At 43.5% G+C, this 24,001-nt stretch overlaps 1 protein-coding gene across 1 annotated transcript in view; it reads left to right on the top strand.

Moving 5' to 3' along the window:
* Nucleotides 1-477: 477 nt before the first annotated feature.
* Nucleotides 478-24,001, top strand: part of AQP1 (aquaporin 1 (Colton blood group)) — a 45,108-nt gene continuing 21,584 nt past the window's right edge. Inside the window, exon 1 of the mRNA XM_032237267.1 lies at nucleotides 478-1,115. Within this exon, the coding sequence (XP_032093158.1) occupies nucleotides 726-1,115 (390 nt within the window). The 5' untranslated portion in view covers nucleotides 478-725. The remainder of the gene's footprint in view (nucleotides 1,116-24,001) is intronic.

The raw sequence follows: 24,001 nt of genomic DNA, 5'->3' as shown, positions 1-24,001 counted from the left end.
CCCTAAAAAGCACAATCAGAGAGGGCTGCTATCTCTCTTACGGCTGCAAAGAGTAACCACTCTCTCTTTGGTTATTACCCCTTGGTTTCTTTAAAAAATATATATTTAAAGGTCAGGAAATCCCCCCCCCCTTTCTTTATGGTCTTTGCAAGGGAGTCTAAAGTGCTTGCCAACATTCTCAGAATCAACTAGGGCAGTTCTGGTTAAGAAAGTTTAAAAAAGGGCTTTAATTGTGGCCAGTTTCTGTCTTTGCATATATGCAAGATGAGGAAAAGGTGTTAAAAAGCCTGAACATGAGCCACGATGGTGGCTGGTTAATCAGGAATTATTTAAAAAAAAGGAGAACGGTGCGGCTGCCGCAAAGATCTGAGTCTGCACAGGGAGAAGTGAAGGAGTAAAAGTTTTGTGGGTGGGAGAAGCTAGGGGAAGAGGGAGGGAAAAAAAACTGGCGAGCAACGGATGGTGCTTTGCATCAGTTTAACAGTGAGCAATAAGCTTGAGGTTCTTTCCTCTCATTGTACAACACCCTTCCCTCCTCCTGGCCACCCAGAACCCTATAAATAATTCGTCTTCTCCTGTCTTTCTCACTACCCAGTTTTTAAGGCAGCAGGAAGCCAGCTGAGGAGGCTACAAGAGGACCTGAAGAGAAGGGGAGAAAGGAAAGGAGAAAAGGGCAAAGAGGAGAAAGAAGAAGAAGGAGAAAGAGAAGAAGAAGGAAGAACACCATGGCTAGTGAATTAAAGAAGAAAGCGTTCTGGAGAGCTGTCGTGGCCGAATTTTTGGCCATGAGCCTCTTCATCTTCATCAGCATCGGCTCAGCTCTGGGTTTCCAATTCCCCGTGATGGCCAACAAGACCATCACGCCCATTCAAGACAACGTGAAGGTCTCCTTGGCTTTTGGCATCTCCATCGCCACCATGGCCCAAAGCGTGGGCCACATTAGCGGAGCCCACTTGAACCCGGCCGTGACCTTGGGTCTCCTGCTCAGCTGCCAAATCAGCATTCTCCGGGCAGTCATGTACATCGTGGCGCAGTGCTTGGGCGCTGTGGTGGGCACTGCCATCCTTTCTGGCATCACATCCAATCTGGAAGGCAACTTGTTGGGACTCAACCAGGTAAGTGGGCTGGGAAGCTCTTCTTCTGTGCAGTTTCTGCCCTGGGGTGGCGGATGGGTTGATTTTTAAAGATTCTAGTCCTCATGAGTGATGGAAGCATAAATTGGCACCCGCTGCTCCAAATGAATTGAGGATGTTGGTAAAGTTCTTTGACCAGCCAGAGATTAATTTCATGGAAACCAAGAGAGCAGATTCTTCTTTTGAGGAGTTTTTCAGGAACTTTTTCCCCTCAAGAGCTGTTCATAAGATTTTGCCTCCAGCCAAAGTTGGTGCTTTTTAACAGCTGGGTGTGAAGCAAAGGACAGCTAGTGTAGCTAGAGATAAGAATAGGGCAGAGCATTGGGCTGTTAATGGGGACATAAAGGCACATTTCGTCTTGTGGCGGGAGATAAGCTGCAAAGGATGAGCATTTATCCCTTGATGAGGCAAATTTTAAATATTGGGGCTCCAGGTTTCCAATTGCCCCGTATTGGGATGAGTTGTTCATCTGGTGATAGCCGAGGAGTTTCATTGTGGAAAGGACGTTGGCAACCTGCATTGCTCGTGCAGCCAGGAAGCCAAATGCTTTGCCGAAGACTGTGGCGGAATTTGAAGTGTTTGGAAGTACACTGTTCCCAAACCCAGAATTTACTAGCATGAAACCGGTAGCTGTCAAAGCATGAAAATTGAGAGGTAAGTCTGGTGGCTTAGCTGGTAGCAGAGAGGCAACAGGCAGGAATTTAAGAAGTGGAATCCTTTCCCCCTGCCCTCTATCGTTTTTCCTCTTCCCCTTCTCTCCCTCCTTCCCTTCACCCATCCATCCCTACCTTCCTCCTCTCTCCCAGTTCTTCCTTCTTTTTTTCTTCCTTTGTCTTCCTCCTCCTCCTTTCTTTCTTTTCCTCCTCTTCCACTTTTTCCTCCCCCTCCTTCTCCCTCTCCCTCTCCCCCTCCCCTCCAGCTCCCTCCTCCTGATCCTGTTCCTGCTCCTCCTGCTCCTCCTCCTCTTGTGTGTGTGAGTTACCCTGTTTTTCTTAAAACAACAGAGAAATTAAAACTGGGAGAGGCCCATTCAAACACAAGCAAGTGTCTCCATCAAATACAGAAACAGGTCAAACCATTAGGCTGTACCTATAGACACACTTTTATCTTCTCTAGCAGACTACTCCATTGGAGAGATTCAAAGATATCCAATCAGCAGCCTGGGCTCATAGATGGCCTCTTATCTTCTCTAGCAGACCACTTTGGAGATATTCACAGTTACCAAGGCAAATAGAGACTCCAGTCTAGGGCAGTCCCACTCCAGAACTGTGTCTTTAAGCAGTGCACAAAAGAGACAGTGGGCGCAGCAGCCAGTCGGTTTTCATGCTTTGATCGCAGCTTCCTTTAATGGGAATAACCAAAAAAGGGCGAGCATTTGGTCACCTTCCACCCTTGGAAGGCACACCCTTTGAACACCCAGACATAATCTATGTCCCTTGGCACACGCCTCCGTGCAGCTGCGAGTTGTAGCAGTCAATGGGTCAACTTCCTGGCCCACTTTACAGAATTCAAGGGGGTGCTTGGTTCTTTTTGACCAAGTTCCCTGACCTTTCCAGCTGTGCAGCCGAATGGGGAAAAGGGGAGGGGGGATGGTTCCACGTGAATGGCGAGAAAGCGTGTGCATGCAGCTCCGTTTGCATGAGCAGCAGGCCCATCGCACAAGTGGAGCTGCACGCACACACACACACACACTTGGCTGCTGCTTGCACAAGTGGGGATGCACATGCATGCATTTGCCCGCCACTTCTGCGGCCCAGTTCCAAACGATTCAAGGCCTGATAGTGGGACGCAGCTTGGGAATTGGGGATCCCACGTGAAGCTCCATCTGGCAACAGCTCAAAATTTCTCTTTGCTTCGAACTGAAAATTTCCAAATATTTAAAACAATCAATCAATCAGAATAGAGCTGGAAGGGGCCTTGGAGGTCTTCTAGTCCAACCCCCTTATTCAAGCAGGAGATACTCTGTCACTCAATCAATCAGAATAGAGCTGGAAGGGGCCTTGGAGGTCTTCTAGTCCAACCCCCTTATTCAAGCAGGAGATACTCTGTCACTCAATCAATCAGAATAGAGCTGGAAGGGGCCTTGGAGGTCTTCTAGTCCAACCCCCTGCTCAAGCAGGAGACCACGTCAGACAAATGACTGTCCAGTCTCTTTTTAAAGACCTCCAGTGATGAAGCACCCACAACTTCTGGTGGCAAGCAGTTCCGCTGGTTAATTGTCCTCTCTGTTAGGAAGTTTCTCTTTGATTCCAAGTTGCTTCTCTCCTTGATTACTTTCCATCTGTTCCTTCTTCTCCTGCCTTCTGCTGCTTTGGAAAATAAGTTTAACTCCCCCACTTCTTTGGACAGCCCCTGCACCATTGGAATACTTCTATTATTTCCCTGCTTGTCCTTCTTTTCTCTGGACTGGCCATTCCCAATTCCTGAAACTATTCTTCATATGTTTGTTTTTTTTGTCTCCAAACCCTTAGCCATCTTATTTGCTCTTCTTTGCAGTTTTTCCAAAGCCCTGACATCTTTTTTGTCGTTTTTTTTTAATTTAAGCAATGCGTCGCTTCTTATTTATCTGCCTCCCTTTAAAACCAGGCTGATCGAATATTGGGGGAGAAGGGGGGGGGTCCCGATATGCTGCACACAGAAGCATGGCAAGAGATCCACAGGATAAGATTAAAAAAAGGCAAAAATGGTGGCTCAGGTGCTCCAGTCAAAGCCTCATCTTGACTTTTTGACCATATTTTGAAAACTCCCTACACGATGAGATCCAGTTTGCCTGTCCACATTCACATGGACAAAAAAAAAAAAAAAAATCCATGTTCAAAAAATCCATGTTCACATGGAACAAAAATCTTCTCCAGTGGCTAAAATAAAGGGGGTTTCCTCAAAATTATACCAACACTTTTCCCCCACCCCATGCATATTTAGTGACAGTTTTTAGGGGCCACCAAGTAGAAGGAAGGCCATGGAATTGCGCCACAGCTGTCCAGATGAAGTCGGAGACACTGACATAAATTTGTAGTCTTTTATGTAAATATAAATGTGTTTAATGTTCAAATTTTCAGCAGTTTTTGTCATCCAGAAAAGGAAGAACATATAGTCAAGTACACAAGAACTTCATGAGGTAAAATTAGCGACATACAGAACACACAGAAGCAAAAAAGGCGGGGGGAAAAAGGAAACGCCCCCTTCATACCTGCAGCAGCCAATCATAGCGTAGATTGCCTCACGCAGGAGCCAGCACTCTCCAATCAATCAACTGCAACTGTCTGTTCTGGCCTACAACAACAATACAAGAACAACAAGAACAACAACAACAACAACAAAGAAGAGGAACAACAAGAACAACAACAGCAAATTGTTGTTGTTGTTGTTGTTGTTCTGGTCTATTGTACACATTACTGTTCCAGCTACTAAATTAAATATTCTAACAAGGTTCTCCCACATTTACAAATACTAGTAGCGGGCAGCATTTTTCTTTTTCTACTTTCTTGCAAGAAGAAATTCACATAATCTTTCTTTACATCTCACACTGTGAAGAGTTTTTCATTTTCTGCTTCTTCTTTAATGACTTTAAAAAGATGGGTGGATGGATGGATGGATGGATGGATGGAAGGAAGGAAGGAAGGAAGGGATGTATGTATGTATGGATAATGGATGGAAGAACAGTGGATGGAAGAAAGGAAGGGATTGATGGAAGGATGGAAGGATGGAAGGATGGATGGATGGATGGATGGATGGATGGAAGAAAGAAAGAAAGGGATGGATGGATGAAAGGATGGATGAGTTGAGTGGATAGAGAGTAGGATGGAAAGAGCCAAGGTGGCGCAGTGGTTAAATGCAGCACTGCAGGCTACTGCTAGATCAGCAGTTCAGCGGTTCAAATCTCACCGGCTCAGGGTTGACTCAGCCTCCCATCCTTCCGAGGTGGGTAAAATGAGGACCCGGATTGTTGTTTGGGGCAATATGCTGACTCTCTGTAAACCGCTTAGAGAGGGCTGAAAGGCCTATGAAGCGGTATATAAGTCTACTGCTATTGCTATTGCTATGGAAAGTTGGGTGGGTGGGTGAGTGGATGGGTGGATGGATTAATGGGTGGAAGGATAGTGGATGGAAGAAAAGAAGGGATTGATGGAAGGATGGAATGATGGATGGAAGGAAGGAAGAAAGAAAGAAAGAGATGGCTGAGTGGATGAAAGGATGGATGGGATGGATGGAGAGATAGTAGGATGGAAAGTTGGGTGGGTGAATAGATGGATGGATGGATGGATAATGGATGGAAGGACGGTGGATGGAAGAAAGGAAGGGAAGGGTGGGTGGGTGGGTGGATGGATGAATGGATGGGAGGGAGGGAGGAAGACAAAACACCCCATGCTCAGTTATTGAGTTACAGTAAAAGCATTTCACATAGTGGAAGATTCCTTCAGGGTTGATCCAATGGCCGGTCTCTACTTAGAATACCAGCCAAACACCAGGTTGATTTAGCTTTTTAAACGTTGATTCTTCATTCCAGATATCCATTCTCTTGATTACGGCAGCATTGCAAATGTGGGATCAGAGAATGTTGGAAATCATGAGAGGAAATCCGCTTGGGGAAGAAGCTTTCTTCCTTAGGTTATAGGAAACGACACAGAGGCACAATGAGGACTAGAAAGCTGCCTAGACTAACTACTGTTAGAGGAAGAGCAGTTGGCATAGAGATGAGGAATGATATCTCTCTTGTTTAGGGGCAAGAGACTATTAATGTGGTCTGTCTGGGGCTGTCCCTTCTCTCAAAATAAAATATAATTTTAAAACTTTCCCCCTCCCTGGAAATTGCTCCATGAAAAATAATGAGAATCACCATTTCTCTTTTTCATGTTGCAATATTGGAGCCCAAATCCTCTTTTCCTTAATAACTAGATAGCTGGCTTTTATTTGATTATCTTTAAATTGCAATAGCAAATCAGGGCTTCTGTTCTGGGGGCGAAATGCTACGGTTTATCCACCTCCATTCTTGGCCCATTAGATATTGCCATCTGTGGCTGCAGGAAGGAAAACAATGGGGAAGCCAAAGAAAAAAGGAAAGGAGGGAGGGAGGAAAAGAAGGAGGGAGGGAGAGAAGAGATAGAGAAAGTAAGGAAGGTAAGAAGGAAGGAAGGGAGAGAAAAAGAAAGAAGAAAGAGAGAAAGGGAGTCTAAATAGAGGGAAATGAAAAAAGGAAGGAGAGAAAGGAAGGGAAGAAAGGGAAAGAAAAAGGGGAAGAAAGGAAAAAGAAAGGAAAGGAAGGGGGAAGGGAGGATAAATGAAGGGAAAGGAAGTTTCACCCTAGCTCAGCTGAAAAACCCTGATTTTTTTGCTGTTGAATCTTGGAGGAATTCCCGCTGCCAATCCTAGTTAGAACACATTGGGCTTTTATCTTTCTGCTGCTTTGGCCCTATCTTTTAATGTTCAATTGTTTTTTGCACTTAAATCATTTTTTATTTTTTTGGGGAGAAGCTTCTTGGCAACTTGCAGGACTGAAGTGCCGATGAATAGATGCAGTGAGTGAATCAGAAAGAGAGGGAACAAACGTTTCGCTGACCGTTTCCAACCTCAGGCCTCTGTTTTTTGGATCCATTTTTCTTCCGAACAGAGAACAGAAACAGAAGAGAATACTATAAACAACCATTTGCTGACTTTATTAGGCACGGAACCTCCTTATCCTAGGAACAAAATGTTTTAAAAAGGAGCGGCTCAATTAGTAAACATGATGATAAACGTTGGAAAAATTATATTGGAAAGCTCCACATTTGAACTGCAAACCTAGCAGTAGCCACTAGGGGGCAGGAAATACTTTTAACTCATGGGCGCCCTCTCTGCCTAGACAAGGTTTTGCAGGTCCAGCTAGATATATGGGCTGTTTTTCTTGTTCAGGAAAGTTTCATTTCCCGTCTGTTTTTGCCTCAGGGAAAAACTAACTCGTATAAGGATGCATAGAGAACCCCGGTTTTCATTTCCTTTGATCCTTATTCGGCAGGTTTCTTCAGCAGCCCTAAATTTTGAGCATGCAAAGAAACAGCGCTGAGAAATGGAAAAAATAATACCAAAGACATATATTGCTTATCCAAAAAGTTATATCCACACCAAGTTCATCTTCAATCGCTGAGGAATTCTGGGAGTTAAACTCCATAAGTCTTAAAGTTGCCAAGTTTGTAGAGCGCTGTTCTATATTTTTTTTTAAAAAAAAATTCAAACATTTGGATGAAGAGAGTGGGCTTTTTTGCCTTCCCAATTTCTTATTATAATTTCTCTTGATGCGGCGTAGTGGCATTGTGGGTAGGATCAAAGGAAAAAAAACCCATTTCAGCCATGCAGAAGATCTGGGAGCCACTACTAGATTTTAATTTTCAACATTTGGAATGGAAGGTTTCCCACTTCGTTCTCGGTTCAGCTAGTCAACCCCCCTCATTTTTTTATTTTGGAGAGAGAAGAGGAGAGAGGGAGAGAGAGAAATATTTGGAAGAAGGAGAGAGAAAAATCATCTACAAAGTTTGTCAGCTAAACTTTTTAAAGGTTGCAAAAAGTTTTGGATCCAAAACCTACGTTTCCAAGTCACTAACAGTTTTCCTCCAAGTTTCAAAGCCTGAAGTTTGCAACGATGACCTGGATTTCCTATCTCTCTCCCTCCTCCTCCTCCTCCTCCTCCTCCTCCTCCTCCTCCTCCTCCTCCTCCTCCTCTGCTCTTGGAGTCGGTTCTGTTTCCATGGACTTCTTGGTAAAATTTGTATGTTGGTAGAATGCCTCAGGATCCAGATAAATTATCAGAGGAATTTGTGTGTGTGTTGAGGGGGAGAATCTGTTGACCACTTAGGATACAGTTTTGCTGTCTTCTAGGATGGGCCAAGTGGCAGAATAAACCAGTCCTGAGTCATTTCTTACAAAGGTCTAGTATGAGACCACCAACATCTCAGGAGGTGTCATGAGATCTCCCATGAGATTTACACAAGTCTACTCTGCAGGGACATGGTGGCTCAGTGGCTAAGACACTGAGCACGTCGATCAGAAAGTTCAGTAGTTTGGCAGTTCGAATCCCTAGCACCACGTAACAGAGTGAGCTCCCGTGACTTGTCCCAGCTTCTGCCAATCTAGCAGTTTGAAAGCACGTAAAAATGCAAGTAGAAAAATAGGAAACACCTTTGGTGGGAAGATAACAGCGTTCCATGTGCCTTCGAAGTTGAGTCTTAGCGGCCACATGACCACAGAGACGTCTTCGGACAGCACTGGCTCTTCGACTTTGAAACAGAGATGCGCAGCGCCCCCTAGATTCGGGAACGACTAGCACATATGTGTAAGGGGAACCTTTACTTTTATCTTACTCTGCAGCTTCCTTGTTTTAAGGACCTGGCAGGTCCTTAAAACAGGTCCAATTGACAGCTGCATAGATAATAACAAAAAGCTTGTTCCTGAGCAGACCCTGAGTGTTTTATCTAACAGTGGCATTAGGAAGACACAAAAATAAAGAACAGAAGCTGGACTTTTGATTTCTCTCAAAACTGGCGGTTGAGAAGCTACCTGTTAGAAGAATAACTCCCCTATGGGGAGTGTACAGGATAACAGAGCCACTCTTTGACTTACAACCATTTCTCAGTCACTCTTGAAAGTTATGACAGTGCTGAAAACTGTTACTTACAACTGGTCCTTGCCCTTATGACCATTAAAACATCCCCATGGAGTCAGAATTGAGGCACTTGGTATTTATGGTAGTGTCACAGGGTCAGAGTATCACCATTTGCGATATTCCCAGCTGGCTTCCAACCAACCCAGCCAAACAGTGAATCCAGATTCACTTAATGACCACGTTCTTCTTTTTCATTGTCACGGTGATTTGCTTAGTCAAGGCAAAATCGGGCATTTTTCATTTCATTACTGCCTTGTTTAACAGCGGCAGTTCTTCTCCCAAATATGGTTGTAAGTCGAGGACAAAACTGTATATTTTTAAGTCATATGAGCCCAGGGGCAAGAGCAGATTTCTGGACTTTGGAACCAGTTTTTAAGTAAGGCTGGTTTATCAAATGGCCGTTAAGTGACTGGTCATAAGCTGAGGACTACCTGCATGTGGCTGTATAATAGTAGAATCTTGCAAGTCTGCTTCTTTGGGATTTCCTGTCCTATTTACAGCCCAGTGAATCCCCTTCCAGGATAAATTATTGCTCCTTTAATAGATATCATAGATATCAACTAATCATGGAAACTAATGAAGGAGAGAAGCAACTTAGAGCTAAGAAGAAATTTCCTGACAGTGAGAACAATTAACCAGTGGAACGAATTGTCTCCAGAAGTTGTGAATGCCCCAACACTGGGAGTTTTTAAGAAGAGATTGGACAGCCATTAGGTGGTACCTTCCTCAACAGTAGTAACTGTGAAAAGGATCTTGGAGTCCTAGTGGACAACCATTTAAATAGGAGCCAGCCGTGTGCAGCAGCTGCCAAAAATGCCAACACAGTTCTAGGCTCCATAAACAGAGGGATAGAATCAAGATCACGTGAAGGGTTAATACCACTTTATAATGCCTCGGTAAGGCCACACTTGGAATACTGCATTCAGTTTTGGTCACCATGATGTAGAAAAAATGTGGAGACTTTGGAAAGAGCGCAGAGAAGAGCAACAAAGATGATTAGGGGACTGGAGACTAAAACATATGAACGGTTGTAGGAACTGGGTATGTCTAGTTTAATAGAAAGAAAGACTAGGGGAGACATGACAGCAGTGTTCCAATATCTCAGGGGTTGCCACAAAGAAGAGGGAGTGAAACTATTTTCCAAGGCACCTGAGGGTAGAACGAGAAGCAATGGGTGGAAACTAATGAAGGAGAGAAGCAACTTAGAACTGAGGAGAAATTTCCTGACAGTTAAAACAATTAATCAGTGGAACAGAAATTGCCTCTAGAAGTTGTGAATGCCCCAACACTGGAAGTCTTTAAGAAGATGTTGGAGAGCTATTAATTTGAAATGGTATAGGGTTTCCTGCCTAGGCAGGGGCTTGGACTAGAAGACCTCCACGGTCCCTTCCAACTCTGCTATTCTATTGTGTATTGTATTTGTCTGAAATGGTGTAGGGTCGCCTGCCTGAGCAGGGAGTTGGACTAGAAGACCTTCAAGGTCCTTTCTAATTCTGTTCTCCTGTTCTTCTGTCCTTTTGTCCTTCTGTTGTGGGTGCTTCGTTACTGGAGGTTTTTTAACAAGAGACTTGACAACAATTTCTCTGGAATGGTATAGGTCTCCTGCTTGAACAGAGGGTTGGACTAGAAAACCTCAAAGGTCCCTTCCAACTCTGTTATTCCGTTATATTGCTGGAGGTATAGCAGTACACTTTCCTACGTGTGGGACAAGAAGATCCCATTAGTGTGTTTCGGTGTCGTTCCATTTGTGTAGAAAGCCTTTGTGTTCTCAAGGGAACTGTTTCCAAGCTTGTGGCTAAATTTTGTGGCATGGAAACTTTTGTTAACTTTTTCCTATGGCAACTAAAGGGAGGGAGGGAGAGAGCGTGCGTAGAGGTAAAGGTTAAAGAATTACTGCCAAGGAAGGGGGGGGGGAACAGATCTGTTTTTTCTTCTTCTGGTCCTCTGTGTTTCCTGGCAAGGTAGAACGTTATAATTCAAAGTTCTTCAGATAGGATTTCAGCTCCCAGAATTTCCCAGCCAGCATGCAATTCCCTAGAATTCTGGGACGTGAAATCCACATACCCGTATTTATCGGCGTATAACACGCAGTTTTAAAACTAAAATTGCAAGCTTAAACCCTGCCTGCGTGTTATACGCCGATACGCCGGGTCCCAAACTGCCTGCTCCAGCTGATTCACCAGCGCCCATGAAAGGAAGTTTTCTTCCCTACTGAAACAGAAGCCGCAGCAGGAGAGCGAGGCTGCTGCCAGCCGTTTCACCTTGTGCAGCGAATTTGACTGGGTCCCGGGGCTTCTGCCGGGCGGCAGAAGCCCGGGAAGGCGAAAGGAAGTTTTCTTCCCTACTGAAACGGACGCTGGCCGCAGGAGAGCGAGGCTGCTGCCAGCCGTTTCACCTTGCGCAGCGAATTTGACTGGGTCCCGGGGCTTCTGCCGGGCGGCAGAAGCCCGGGAAGGCGAAAGGAAGTTTTCTTCCCTACTGAAACGGACGCTGGCCGCAGGAGAGCGAGGCTGCTGCCAGCCGTTTCACCTTGAAGGTGAAACGGCCGGCAGCAGCCTCGCTCTCCATGGATACTTTGACCTTCCCACAGTTGCTTTTCTGAGCAACTGGGAGACAGAAGGGACGCAATCTCCTTTCATTCTCCCTCTGCCTTATTCACTCGTTCGGGCAGCAGAGAACGAAAGAAAATTGCATAGCCAAGGACAAAGGAGCCTGCAGCCTCCTTCATTCAAATGTTCAGGCAGCGGGGATGGGGGGGGGGGGCTTTCTCGCATGCCTTCTTTCTCTGAAGCGCTGCAAACCTTGGGATTGTGTAGCAGCCAAAGATCGCCTGGTTAAAAAGGAGGAAGAGGAGGCTCCACTAGTCCGGAGCCCATCCGCGGTGGCAGGGATCCCCCACACACATACACACACACACAAGGAGGGAGGAGAGACAGAGAGAGAGACAGACACACACAGAGAATGACAAGAGAGACAGAGAAAGGGAGGGGGGGAGATAGAGGTAAAGAGCCACACAGAGAGTGAGAGACAAACAGATACAGGGAGAGGGAGGGGGAGAGGGAGGGAGTGTTTATGCACAGAAGGAAGATTTAAAACTTCGGAGTGAATCCGGGAAGAGGGAAGAGATGGAGGACTGACTTTTCACTCCGATTTCTGAGCCCCCAGCTGTTAGTGACGGAGAAGGACGAAGGAAGAGATTGCATTTTTGTTAGGCTGAAAGAGCTGTGGCGTTTTAAAGAAGTCCCGTTCTTTTTATTTAAGCACGAAAGGAAAAATCTCCAAAAAGCCCGGGGAAATGTTCCTTGCAAAGCATCACGGTCTCAGAGAATGCAAATGAAGGTGCTTATCTCCCTGCCCGGCTCGGAGTCATGCTGAGTCCTATTCAGAGGGCGGAGGGACGCTGTGCTTTTTTTTTTTGTTTGTTTATGTTCTCACAACCATGCAAAGGTGGGTTTTGTGCTACAAGGATCTTTCTTTCTTTCTTTCCCTGTCTGCGGTTCCTTGCAGTTGCTTCTGTTTAAAGCACCGTTTCTCATTCCTTGCAAAACTGGGGCAGGACTGCCTCTCCTTGCAGCAGGCTCGGTTGCAAAATGTTTCCCTGATTTGGTTTATAAGTTCGCAGCAAGGCAATCCAACAAATAGGAAAGTTTTAATAAGATTTTCTGACTTTATTTGGTCTCTGCTGCCACCCCCAACCCCAACCCCTCCCAAGGAGAGAGTGGGAAGGAGAGGAAGGAAGGAGGGAGGGGGAAGGAAAAGAAGGGAGGGGGGAGAAGATGGAAGGAGAAAAGATGGAAAGAAGGAGGAAGATGGAAGAAGAAAGGAAGAAAAAGAAGAAGGGAGGGAGAAAAGAGGGAAGGAAGTGGGAAGAAAAGGGGAAGAGAGGGAAAGAGCAGAAAGACGAGGAGGATGAAGTTGATAGGCAAGAGGAAGGAGGAAGGAAGGAAGAAAGAAAAAGGGAGGGAGAGAGGAAAGAAGAAAAGATGGAACTAGAAAGGAAAGAAGGGAGGGAGGAAAGAGGAAGACAGGGAAAGAGCAGAAAGACAAAGGTGAAGGTAGATAGGCAGAAGGAAGGAAGAAATAGGAAGGAGGGAAGGTGAAAGGATGGAAGGAGGAAGGAACAGAAGCGAAGAGGAAGAGAGAAATGGAAAGAGCAGAAAGACAGAAAAGATAGATAGGTAAAAGAAAGGAAGTTGAAAGAATGGAAGGAGGAAGGAAGAGAAAAGGAGGAAGGGAGTGAGTGAGGAAAGAAGAGAGGATGGAAGGAGAAAGGAAGGAAGAGAAGAAAGTTTGCCTTTTAAGAGGAGTTAATGTTATAATTCATGTTCTAATGTTATAAATTTTAATCCAACATTAAGTTCCGAGCTTCCAAGTCATTTATTTTTAATGAAAAAAATTTTTACTCAAATTTTTGTGTTAAAATGGGGGGTGCGTGTTATACGCCGGTGCGTGTTATACGCCGATAAATACGGTATTTAAAAGTTGCCAAGGTTGAAAAACACATTTCTAAGGATTATGAAGCTTCTGGTGATTGATGGACACACATTTGTGTTGCGTTCTTGGCAACAACTGTGGAGCAGTTTGTCTTTTTCTGCACTGGCTTTCAATTTCTAAGAGATCACCTGTTGGTCTCCACTCCTGTGGAATCCTTGGTGCTCTCAGAGTTTGGACTTTTTTATGACACAACTAAGTAACACCATCAGTGCTTGTGAGTTTGGGCTTGCTTCTTGCTAATATACAGGTGGTCCTGGAGTCACTCCTTGACTTACAACCAAAATTTGAGCCCCAAATTCCCACTGGTAAGCAATAGAGTTGTTAAGTGAGTTTTGCCCCATTTTACGAACTTACTTGCCCCAGTTGTTAAGCGAATCCATGCAATTGTTAAATGAATCAGGCTTCTCCATTGACTTTTCTTGTCAGAAGGTCACAAAGGGGGGGGGGAATCACATGATCTCGGAACACTGCTACTGTCGTAAATGTTTGCTAGTTGCCCAGGGGTCTGAATTTAGATCATGTGATTATGGGGATGATGCAACAATCATAAGCAGAAAAAATGGTCATAAATTCCTTTTTTTAGTGCAATAGTAACGTTGATGGTCATTAAACAAAGTGTTGTACTACCTATATAATAGTTAGTCCTGCCCCTGTTGGTGAGGTATGCTTTTCTACTTGATAGTTTCTTGATTAGGATATTGTTGTCTGCCCGCTTGTTTGTCTGGTGTTAACCCCTGCTTATCTGTGTGTAGACTCTTTGCCTTTTGCTTCCTGCTTAGCTTTTTCATTTTCTCATTTGAATGGTGTATAAATGTGATTTGCTATAAATATGGTTTACTACAAATGAGAATTTTGCAATTTCACAATTCACAATTTGGAGAAATCCTAGTGGTTTCCCATCTAAGTATTAATCAAATACTGCTCTGGTGCTGATATCTGTAGTCAACCATAATAAGTCTAGAAAAATTGCCTCATTGCTCTCCCCCCCCCACTAATTGTTTCTCATTCAATTATGGGGGGAAAATCCTTGCAGAAAAGGGGAGAATTTTGGAAAAATTCTGATGGGTAAATGTAGTTTATAGTTTATTTATTTGTATGCCGCCCTTTTCCCTGGGGGGACTCAGGGCGGCTCACAATCAAAAGGAAGGGGGGGGGGACAGACTTTTACATATAAGACAGTACATGGTTAAAACGCAACATTCATACCATTCGGGCGGGTTACAATCTTTAGCCCCAGGCCTGACGGGATAGCCAGGTTCTAAGGGCTATGCGGAAGGTCTGGAGGGTGGTGAGGGTACGAAGCTCCATGGGGAGATCGTTCCATTGGGTCGGGGCTACCACTGAGAAGGCTCTCCTCCGCGTGGTGGCCAGTCGGCATTGGCCAGCAGATGGAACTCGGAGGAGGCCTAAACGATGAGATCTAATGGGTCGTGTGGAGGTTATCGGCAGTAGGCGGTCTCTCAAGCATTCTTGCACATTCATGTGGCAAGATGTGGGGGCGTTCCACTTGAATCAATCACTAGGAAACTGTGAGTTCTAGTTCCAGCTTGGCATGAAATTTAGCTGGATGACTTTGAGTCAATTGCCAGGAGTCAGTGAATTCTAGTTCTGCTTTAGGCACAAAAACCAGCTGGGTGATTTGGGCTGATCAACTAAAAGACAGTGAGTTCTAGTACCACCTAGACTCAGTGAGTTCTAGTCTTGTCTTAGACACAAAGCCAGCTGGGTGACTTTGGGCCAAACACTAGGAGACTTGTGAGTTCTAGTCTCACTTTGTGCACAAAAATCACTGGCTGGGTGATTCTGGGCCAATGACCAGGAGATGGTGAGTTCTAGTACTGCCTTATACATGATAGCCAGCTGCGTCACTTTCTTCCAACCTTTCTTCACAGGGTTGTGGTTGTGGGAAAATAGGACAAAGAAGGGGTTTACCTCCTCGAGTCACTTATAAATTAATGAAAGAGGGATTAAAAAAAAATCTAATAAGAATAATAATTCTGGCTATATTAAGCCACTTATGTCTTGTTCTTGGGCTGTGTTGTGAAAGCTCTTCTGTATGAAATGCCTTGTTTGACACAGAAGTTGGAAAGGAGATGTTGGCCAAGTCACTCACTCTTAATTTAATTGCCTATTTTTATTCCTCCTCCCCCCCCATCCCCAGCTCGGATTGCAAGCTTGATTCAGTATTATATGAAATTGCCTTTTTGATCTCCACATTCCAATTGCGCGGTGAAATGTCACAACCCACATGCCAGCTTCTCTTACAGAATAACAGTTGGAAGGGACCTTGGAGGTCTTCCAGTCTAACCCTCTGCTCAGGCAGGAAACACTATACCGTTTCACACAAAGGGCTGTCCAGTTTCTTCTTAAAAACTTCCAGTGTTGGAGCATTCGCAACTTCTAGAGGCAAGTCGTCCCACTGGTTAAGTGTTCTCAACTCTCATGAAGTTTCTCTTTCATTCCAGATTGCTTCTCTCCTTGATTAGTTTCCACCCATTGCTTCTTGTCCTATGTTTGGGTGATTTGAAGAATAGCTCAGTCCCTCTTCTTTGGGGCAACCCCTGAGATATTGAAAGACTGCTATCATGTCTCCCCCTAGTCCTTCTTCTCATTAAACTAGACATCCCCAGTTCCTGCAACCGTCCTTTGTATATTTTATGCTCCAGTCCCCTAATCATTGTTGTTGCTCTTCTCTGCACTCTTTCTAGAGTCTCCACATCTTTTTTAAAATATGGAGACCACAACTAGATGCTGTATTCCAAGTGTGGCCTTACAAACGCCTTATAAAGTGGTATTAACACTTCACATGATCTTGATTCTATTTTTCTGTTGATGCAGCCTAGAACTGTTTTGGCTTTTTTGGCAGCTGCAGCACACAACTGGCTCCTATTGCCTTATCTCTGCCCTCTTGAGGATTGCCTTCAATTTTATTCCAGGTGTCGGCATGACAAGCAGATCATGCATGCCCCAAAGTGACGATGAGATCTTGAGGTCAGTGCCAGCAATGTGACCCACAGTCTTGCAAACTCTAATTGCTATGTGGTTTATTTGATTCCCAACTCCCAAGCTTTTAATATTCCTCAATATTACAAGAAAAGGCCAGGTTGTGAGATATGACGAGAGGATAGTTCTGGGTGATGGTGGGGGGAAATGTTCCTTCATAAGGGGGGGGGTGGCCCAGGGGTGGGCTTCAAAAATTTTAGCAAGAGGTTCTCTGCCTGGTTGCTGTGTGGGTGTGGCCAAGGTGGGAGTGGCCTAATCAGCCTCTTGCATCACGGCGGGGGGGGGGGGCGTTTTTGCACTCCCCAGTCTCTGGAGGTTTTCCTTGAGCCTCCGGGAGGATGAAAACGGCCTCCCCAGGTCCCAGAAGCCCTCTGGAGGCTGGAAATGGGCCCGTTTTTGCCCTTCCGAAGCCTCCACACACTCCATGCACTTATCTGCATCCAAAATAGGCAGCGGGGGGGACGACTCTTGAGAGGGGAGGGATGGGCCGGGCCATCCAGGAATGAGATTTGGGGGTTCTCCAAACTGCACAGAATCTTATCGAAAGGTTCCCCCCCCAAGCCCCTGCGAACCCCCAGAAGTGAACCCCAGGGGTGAGCTGCCTCCAGAACCCAATCACCCAAGAATATCGTAGGGAGGGGACTTAAGTGCCCCCCTTGCACTCTTACAAGGCAGGTTTTGCACTCTTCTGTGCTCAAGGAAGTACCTAATGCTACAAGGCTTGGAATTCCTGGGCTGGATAGTTTACAACTGTGACACGCGAGGCTGGATTTAGGTATCGCATACGAAATTGTACGTAGTAGCGTCTGACCTGTAAATGACTTCTTTTTTTTTTAGTTTCAAAAATGTTTTTTAATTCTGGATTTGTTTTCAAATTTCCTTGGCTGTCCAAAATTTCACTATATCTAACCATTTTTGATAGATCTAGTGTATTGGGATGTGTCATGGCTTCCATAGTGGAAAGTCATGTCGGTATTTTCATGTAATGTTTTTCTCTAATTTTATTGCAGACCTGTATCAGTGCATCTCTAATATAGTGTCTGTGGAAGTATTTTTGTTTCTTTTTACCCTCTTCCCATAGGAAAAAAATGTCGTCCCATTTGCAAATCATGGCCCTCTAATGTTAGTATTCTTTTATTTTTTAGCAATAGCAGTTAGACTTATATACCGCTTCATAGGGCTTTCAGCCCTCTCTAAGCGGTTTACAGAGTCAGCATATTGCCCCCAACAACAATCCGGGTCCTCATTTTACCCACCTCGGAAGGATGGAAGGCTGAGTCAACCCTGAGCCGGTGAGATTTGAACAGCTGAACTGCAGAATTGCAGTCAGCTGAAGTAGCCTGCAGTGCTGCATTTAACCACTGCGCCACCTCAGCTCTTTTAAATTTATCCAATCCCTGATCCATGTTAGTGCTGCTGCTTTGAAATAAAGCTCCCAGTCCGGGAGTCCCATACCACCTCTGCTTCTGTCATCCTGTAGAGGATTCAACTTTATCCTGGCTTTCTTCCCTTGCCATATGAATTTTAATATAATCTTATTCAATTCAGAAAAAAATGTCCTAATTTTATGGGGATTGTTTGAAATAGGTATAATAGTCTGGGTAGTACATTCATTTTTATCGCTGCTATTTTTCCCTAATAATGTTAGTTGTAGTTGTCTGCTAATTATCAAAAATGTGTTTTAGTTTAATCTCAGCTTCTTCCCTCAAGGCAATGCTATAAGGCAGGGATGGTTAACCTTTTCTGGACTAAGTGCTCAAAGCATGCTAGTATGCGTGTAAATGCAATGCACGCATGTCGTCCAACATGCCCCCCACATAAGCATGCACATCCCCCGCCTGCACCCCCCTGCATGGCCTCCCACATATATGCACGGCAGAGACCTGGCGACCAGCTAGCCAGTGAGAGTTACGCCCAGAAGCCTAGCAGAGCTGAACTGGGGCAATAGAAGGTGGTATCAAAATGGGCAAGGGATGGTAAACAAAACAACGTGAATAGAATATTACAATTCTATAAATGGAATGACAAATGTATTAGAATTATGAATGTAAAAATAATAATAATAATAATAATAATAATAATAATAATAATAATAACTCCGCCATTGCCGGTCCCAAGCCCGGATGAGAAAGGAGGAAGGTTGGGATCAGGTTGGCATCTGGTCCCATAAAAAACCCCCCGCCAACCCATACAATATGGTGAAAAAAACAAATAAGAATTCCATACCGCATCGGTCGTCGCGCGGGTTAACAAGGGCCGCGGCGGATGTTGGGGTCCCTGGACATCCGTCGACAAGTGGGCTACAAGTGGACCAGCCAACAAAACGACAAAAATATAGTGCAGATGAAAACCGTGCCATAATGGCCTGTTACTACAACTCAGAGCCAGAAAAAAGAGGCTATTTAAAGCGAATGTATGAATTATGGAAACAACAATATCCAGATTCAAATGTTAGTGAACAACGACTAGCAGATCAAAGGCGATTTATTATACGGAATAAAGTGTTTAGTGAAGTTGAACATGAGGAAATTCAGGCAAATTGCAAAACCCAAAAAACAATATCACAAGCGGAAATAACTGATATTCAAGACACAACTAAAGACATTATAGTAGAACTCCCAGAAGAAGCTCTTGGGGAGGAAATAACACCACCACCACTAGAACCAGTTATCACTGAACCAACTGATGAACTAACTCAAAAACAAAAAGAATTGAAGGATAAGATCATGGAGCATTTTCTGCTTAATGAGGAAAGGCAACGTTTACCATCACTAAAAACTGTGCCTAAGAAAATTTTGGCCCCTATCATGAAAATGGTTAATGCAGTGTTTTCAACAATTGAACCGGGATCCATCTTGGAAACAAACCAGTTAATGTACAGCGCAGCTGTAATAGTCACTAATGAACTAGGCATTAAAATTAAAGTACCTAGTCATACAACAGAAAAAGCATCAAAGCCAAAGTGGAAAATCCGTTTAGAACAAAAAATAAAAAAATTAAGGGCAGATGCTAGTAACTTAAAGAACATGCATGAGCAACGGCTTAAAAACAACAAAATCATAGATCGGCTAATCAGGAGATATAGATTGGATACAAGAAACATCAATGAAGCTGTAGAGATTGTAAAACAGCAGATAACAGCAACAGCTAGAAAAATTGAAAGATATGAGGCACGAATCATCCAATATAAACAAAATCAGCAATTTCGATCAGATCAACGGCGTTTTTATCAAAGTCTTAATGTAAATGGTGACACCAAAAGTGAAAAACCAGAAAAACAGGCCACAGTTGAATTCTGGAAAGAATTGTGGGAAAATGCAAAGGACTACAACAAGGAAGCAAAGTGGATACATGACTTTGAGAAAAGCATTGGCAACAAATAAATGCAAGTATTAGAAATAACAACTGAGGTGGTCAAAAATCGAGTTAAAAAGGTAAAGAATTGGACATCACCTGGAAGTGACCAATTACATGGTTTCTGGCTCAAATATCTGACCAGTTTACATGCAATATTCGCCAGGCAACTGAATGAAATTTTACAAAAGGGCCAAATTGATGAATGGTTGACAACTGGAAAAACATACTTGATTCAGAAAGATCCAACTAAAGGAACAACACCAGAAAACTATAGACCAATAACATGCTTGCCAACAACCTTCAAATTACTCACAGGCATTATTGCAGATAACATGATGGATTATTTGGAAACAAACAACATCTTGCCAGTAGAGCAAAAAGGCAACAAAAGAAGGAGCAGGGGCACCAAAGATCAGCTTCTAATTGATAAAATGATATTAGAAAATTGTAAGAACAGAAAAACGAACTTGAATATGGTCTGGATTGATTACAAAAAGGCATTTGACTCACTGCCACATAGTTGGATCATAAAATGCTTAGAAACAACTGGCATTAGCAAAAATATTACATCCTTTACTGAAAAGGCAATGAAACAATGGAGAACTGAGTTGGCAGTAGGGAATGAGAGCTACGGAATGGTTAATATCAAGCGAGGAATTTTCCAGGGTGATTCACTTTCACCTCTTCTCTTCATCATCGCAATGATCCCACTATCAGTAATCTTAAAAAAAATGAAATTAGGCTACCAAACAGCCAAAAAAAGCTGAAAAAATTTCGCATTTACTATATATGGATGATTTGAAACTCTATGGAAAGTCAGAAATAGAAATCCAATCATTGACAAATACAGTCCGAGTATTCAGCACCGATATTTCAATGCAGTTTGGCATGGAAAAATGCGCCACTGTATCCATAAAAAGGGGCAAAATCACTGCATGTGAGGGAATTGAAATGCCCAATGGCCAACTAATTAAATGCAAAGAAAATGAAGCCTACAAATACTTAGGCATTCTGCAGTTGGATAACATCAAGCATGGAGAAGTAAAAACTATTGTCAGACGAGTGTACACCAACAGAGTTAGGAAAATTTTGAAATCTAAATTGAATGGTGGAAATACAATCAAGGCCATAAATACCTGGGCAATACCAGTTATAAGATACACAGCTGGCATAGTTAACTGGACACAAACTGATTTGGACCTTTTGGACCGAAAAACCAGGAAACTAATGACAATGCACTACAGTTTACATCCACGTGGTGATACTGATAGACTATATCTGCCCCGAAAATCAGGTGGCAGAGGATTATTACAAGTGAAGCAAACAGTTGAAGAAGAAAAACATGCACTGGCTGATTATTTAAAAGAAAGTCAAGAACATCTATTAATCGAAGTAAAGAACAAAAATCTACTGAAGGCCCAACAGACAAAACAAGAATACAGAAAAGATGTGATAAAATCAAGAATGGAGAGTTGGCAGAACAAAGCACTGCATGGTCAATTTCTGGAAAAAATAAAAGATAAAGTGGACAGGGAACAAACTTGGTTATGGTTAAAAACAGGTACATTAAAGAAAGAAACAGAGTCACTAATCCTGGCTGCGCAAGAACAAGCTATCCGCACAAATGCCATTAAGGCCAAAATCGAAAAATCCTCTGATGATGCCAAATGCAGACTTTGCAAAGAAGCTGATGAAACTGTTGATCACATTCTCAGCTGCTGTAAAAAAATCGCGCAGACTGATTATAAATTGCGGCACAATTCAGTAGCACAAATGATCCATTGGAATTTGTGCAAAAATTATAATATTAAAACAGCAACAAACTGGTGGGAACATCAGCCTGAAAAAGTCACCGAAAATCAAATGGTCAAGATCTTGTGGGATTTCCGTATACAAACCGACAAAATACTGGCGCATAATACACCAGACATCACACTGGTTGAGAAAAATAAGGTCACAATCATAGACATCGCAATACCAGGTGATAGCAGGGTCGCCGAGAAGGAACATGAAAAAATCGCAAGATACCAGGACTTAAAAATCGAAATTCAACGACTATGGCACAAACCAGCAGTGGTAATTCCAGTGGTAATTGGCACACTGGGTGCTATTCCAAAAGCACTGGAATTACATTTAAAACAGTTAAAAATTGACAAAATCACCATTAGTCAAATGCAAAAAGCCGCACTGCTTGGATCTGCACGCATATTACGAAAATACGTTACGACGTCCTAGGCCCCTGGGTGGGGCCCGACTAGTAACCAATGCCAAATCCGGCGAAACAACTGGCCGCTGTGATACAATTGTACAACAACAACAACAATAATAATGTGAATGTATATAGAGAGAACAAAAAATTAAAAGAACTTTATTTAAAAAAAGACTCTTCTAATAAAAATTCAAGAGCAACCTATCTACTGGAGAAGACCAGGACACATCTTAGATCTTTATACTGGTTGTCTCAGTAGCCATCCAGATGCCACTGGGATGCCAATGTCAACTCATAAAGTTGCCATGGTGAGGAAAAGTGGGGGGGGGAGAGCGTTCCACGCATACCTTCGCCTAGAGTTGGATCTCAGATTACTACAGCAAGCTTGCGAGGCATACACCTCATTGGAGAATGTGATTTATGACACAGACCAATGTTCCCTCTAATTTTTTTTCAGGGTGAGCGGAAAAGTATAGTGTTTGAGCGGCACAGTTTCATGCCTGAGCACCTAAGAGAGCAACAGTTTGAACTTCTGTCTCGTCTGCTGGACATTTGCGCAACATTCCAAGTGCCAAGCACCAATTGTGAGCGAGGTTTCAGCCTGATGAATGCCAGGCATGAAAATGTGCTACTCAAACACTATACTTTTCCGCTCACCCTGAAAAAAAAAAGACTTCTGCTCAGCTTTTAGATCATTAGACTGGCTAGAGAGAGACATGGCACCAACAGGTCCTGGGTCCTGGCATTTTGCAGGCAACCTGTCCTCTCACATTCCTTTGGAATGCAACCCATCACATTTGAATTAGATTTTGCCAATTATCCTATTAAAAGATAATCCTATTATTCTAAAATACGACTAACTCAATATTAAAAACTGTAAATATTTAATGCTGATAAATAATAGCAGTAATTGTTATTTAGTATGATTAAAATCAGTATTGATATATCAATATATCTATCAAAATTGACAATAAACACTAAAATAACAATACAAATATATAATGTGGAATATAAATGTAATAAATATAATATATAAATACAACATAAATGTAATAAAATAATTTATCATGAAACTCTCCCCCTTTAAAGTAATAAGATCAATTAAATAGTCTAGCAAGTTTGGACAATATGCTATATGTTATGTTACTTAAGAATATATATGCCTCAGAATCAGATACAACATCCACATCATTTCCAACTGAGTCAATAAAATGATATGCCATGCCAAAACTATTTTAAATAAAGATATGAAATTAATCAAGTATTGCATTTATTTTTCAAAATGAATGTAGAATTTTTTTTATTATTTAAGTTTTGTACCCTATCTTTTCTAACTAACGTTAACTTTAAAAAGATGTTACATCAGACTACAATACAAGTAATTAAATGAAGACTAAAATAAGTGTTTTGGCATATTGAGCTTTTTATATTTCTTTCTTATATTTCTTCCTTAGTTGAGAACGCTCCTCAGCTTACTTACGCATTAACTGTTTGTTGCTTTTATGGCTTATTCATTCACTGCTCCATCTTCAGTTTTTTTCACAGGGGGCAGGGCTTCCTTCCTTCCTTCCTTCCTTCCTTCCTTCCTTCCTTCCTTCCTTCCTTCCTTCCTTCCTTCCTTCCACTCCTTTGGCCACCAATTTTGATCCAACTCACTCTCTCTCTCTCTCTCTCTCTCTCTCTCTCTCTCTCTCTCTCTCTCCCTCTCTCCCTCCCTCCCTCCCTCCCTCTCTCTCTCTCTCTCTCTCTCTCACACACACACACACAGACACGTGTTCTTTGGGGGGGGTTGAATTACTCCGCCTCACTGCGCAAAGTCGGCTCAGCATGTGTTCGGCCCCTGCTTACGCTGAATCAAATCTGCAGCCGGCGGGACCATTTCAAAGCTGCCAGTCCTCTTGCTCCTTCTCCTTCACCGGCAAAGCAGTGGCGGTGGTGCCTCCCCCTCCACTCAGAGCACCTCAGCTGGGCTCTGGGTTATCCCTGCCATCGCCTCCACCTCCGCCGCTTTCCTACTAGCTCCCGCGGCCTCAAAAGCACGGCACAGGAGGAAGGGGGAGGGATAACGCGGGGGCCAGCTCAGGTGCTCCACGTGGAGAGAGAGGCACCACTGCCACGGGCGGCTCATCAAAACAAGTCTGGGGAGGTCCTTTGCAGGCGGCCAGTTCTAGC

This window comes from Thamnophis elegans, chromosome Z (genome assembly GCF_009769535.1).
Source record: "Thamnophis elegans isolate rThaEle1 chromosome Z, rThaEle1.pri, whole genome shotgun sequence".
Classification (NCBI taxonomy): domain Eukaryota; kingdom Metazoa; phylum Chordata; class Lepidosauria; order Squamata; family Colubridae; genus Thamnophis; species Thamnophis elegans.
This window is presented reverse-complemented; position numbering and strand designations above follow the sequence as displayed.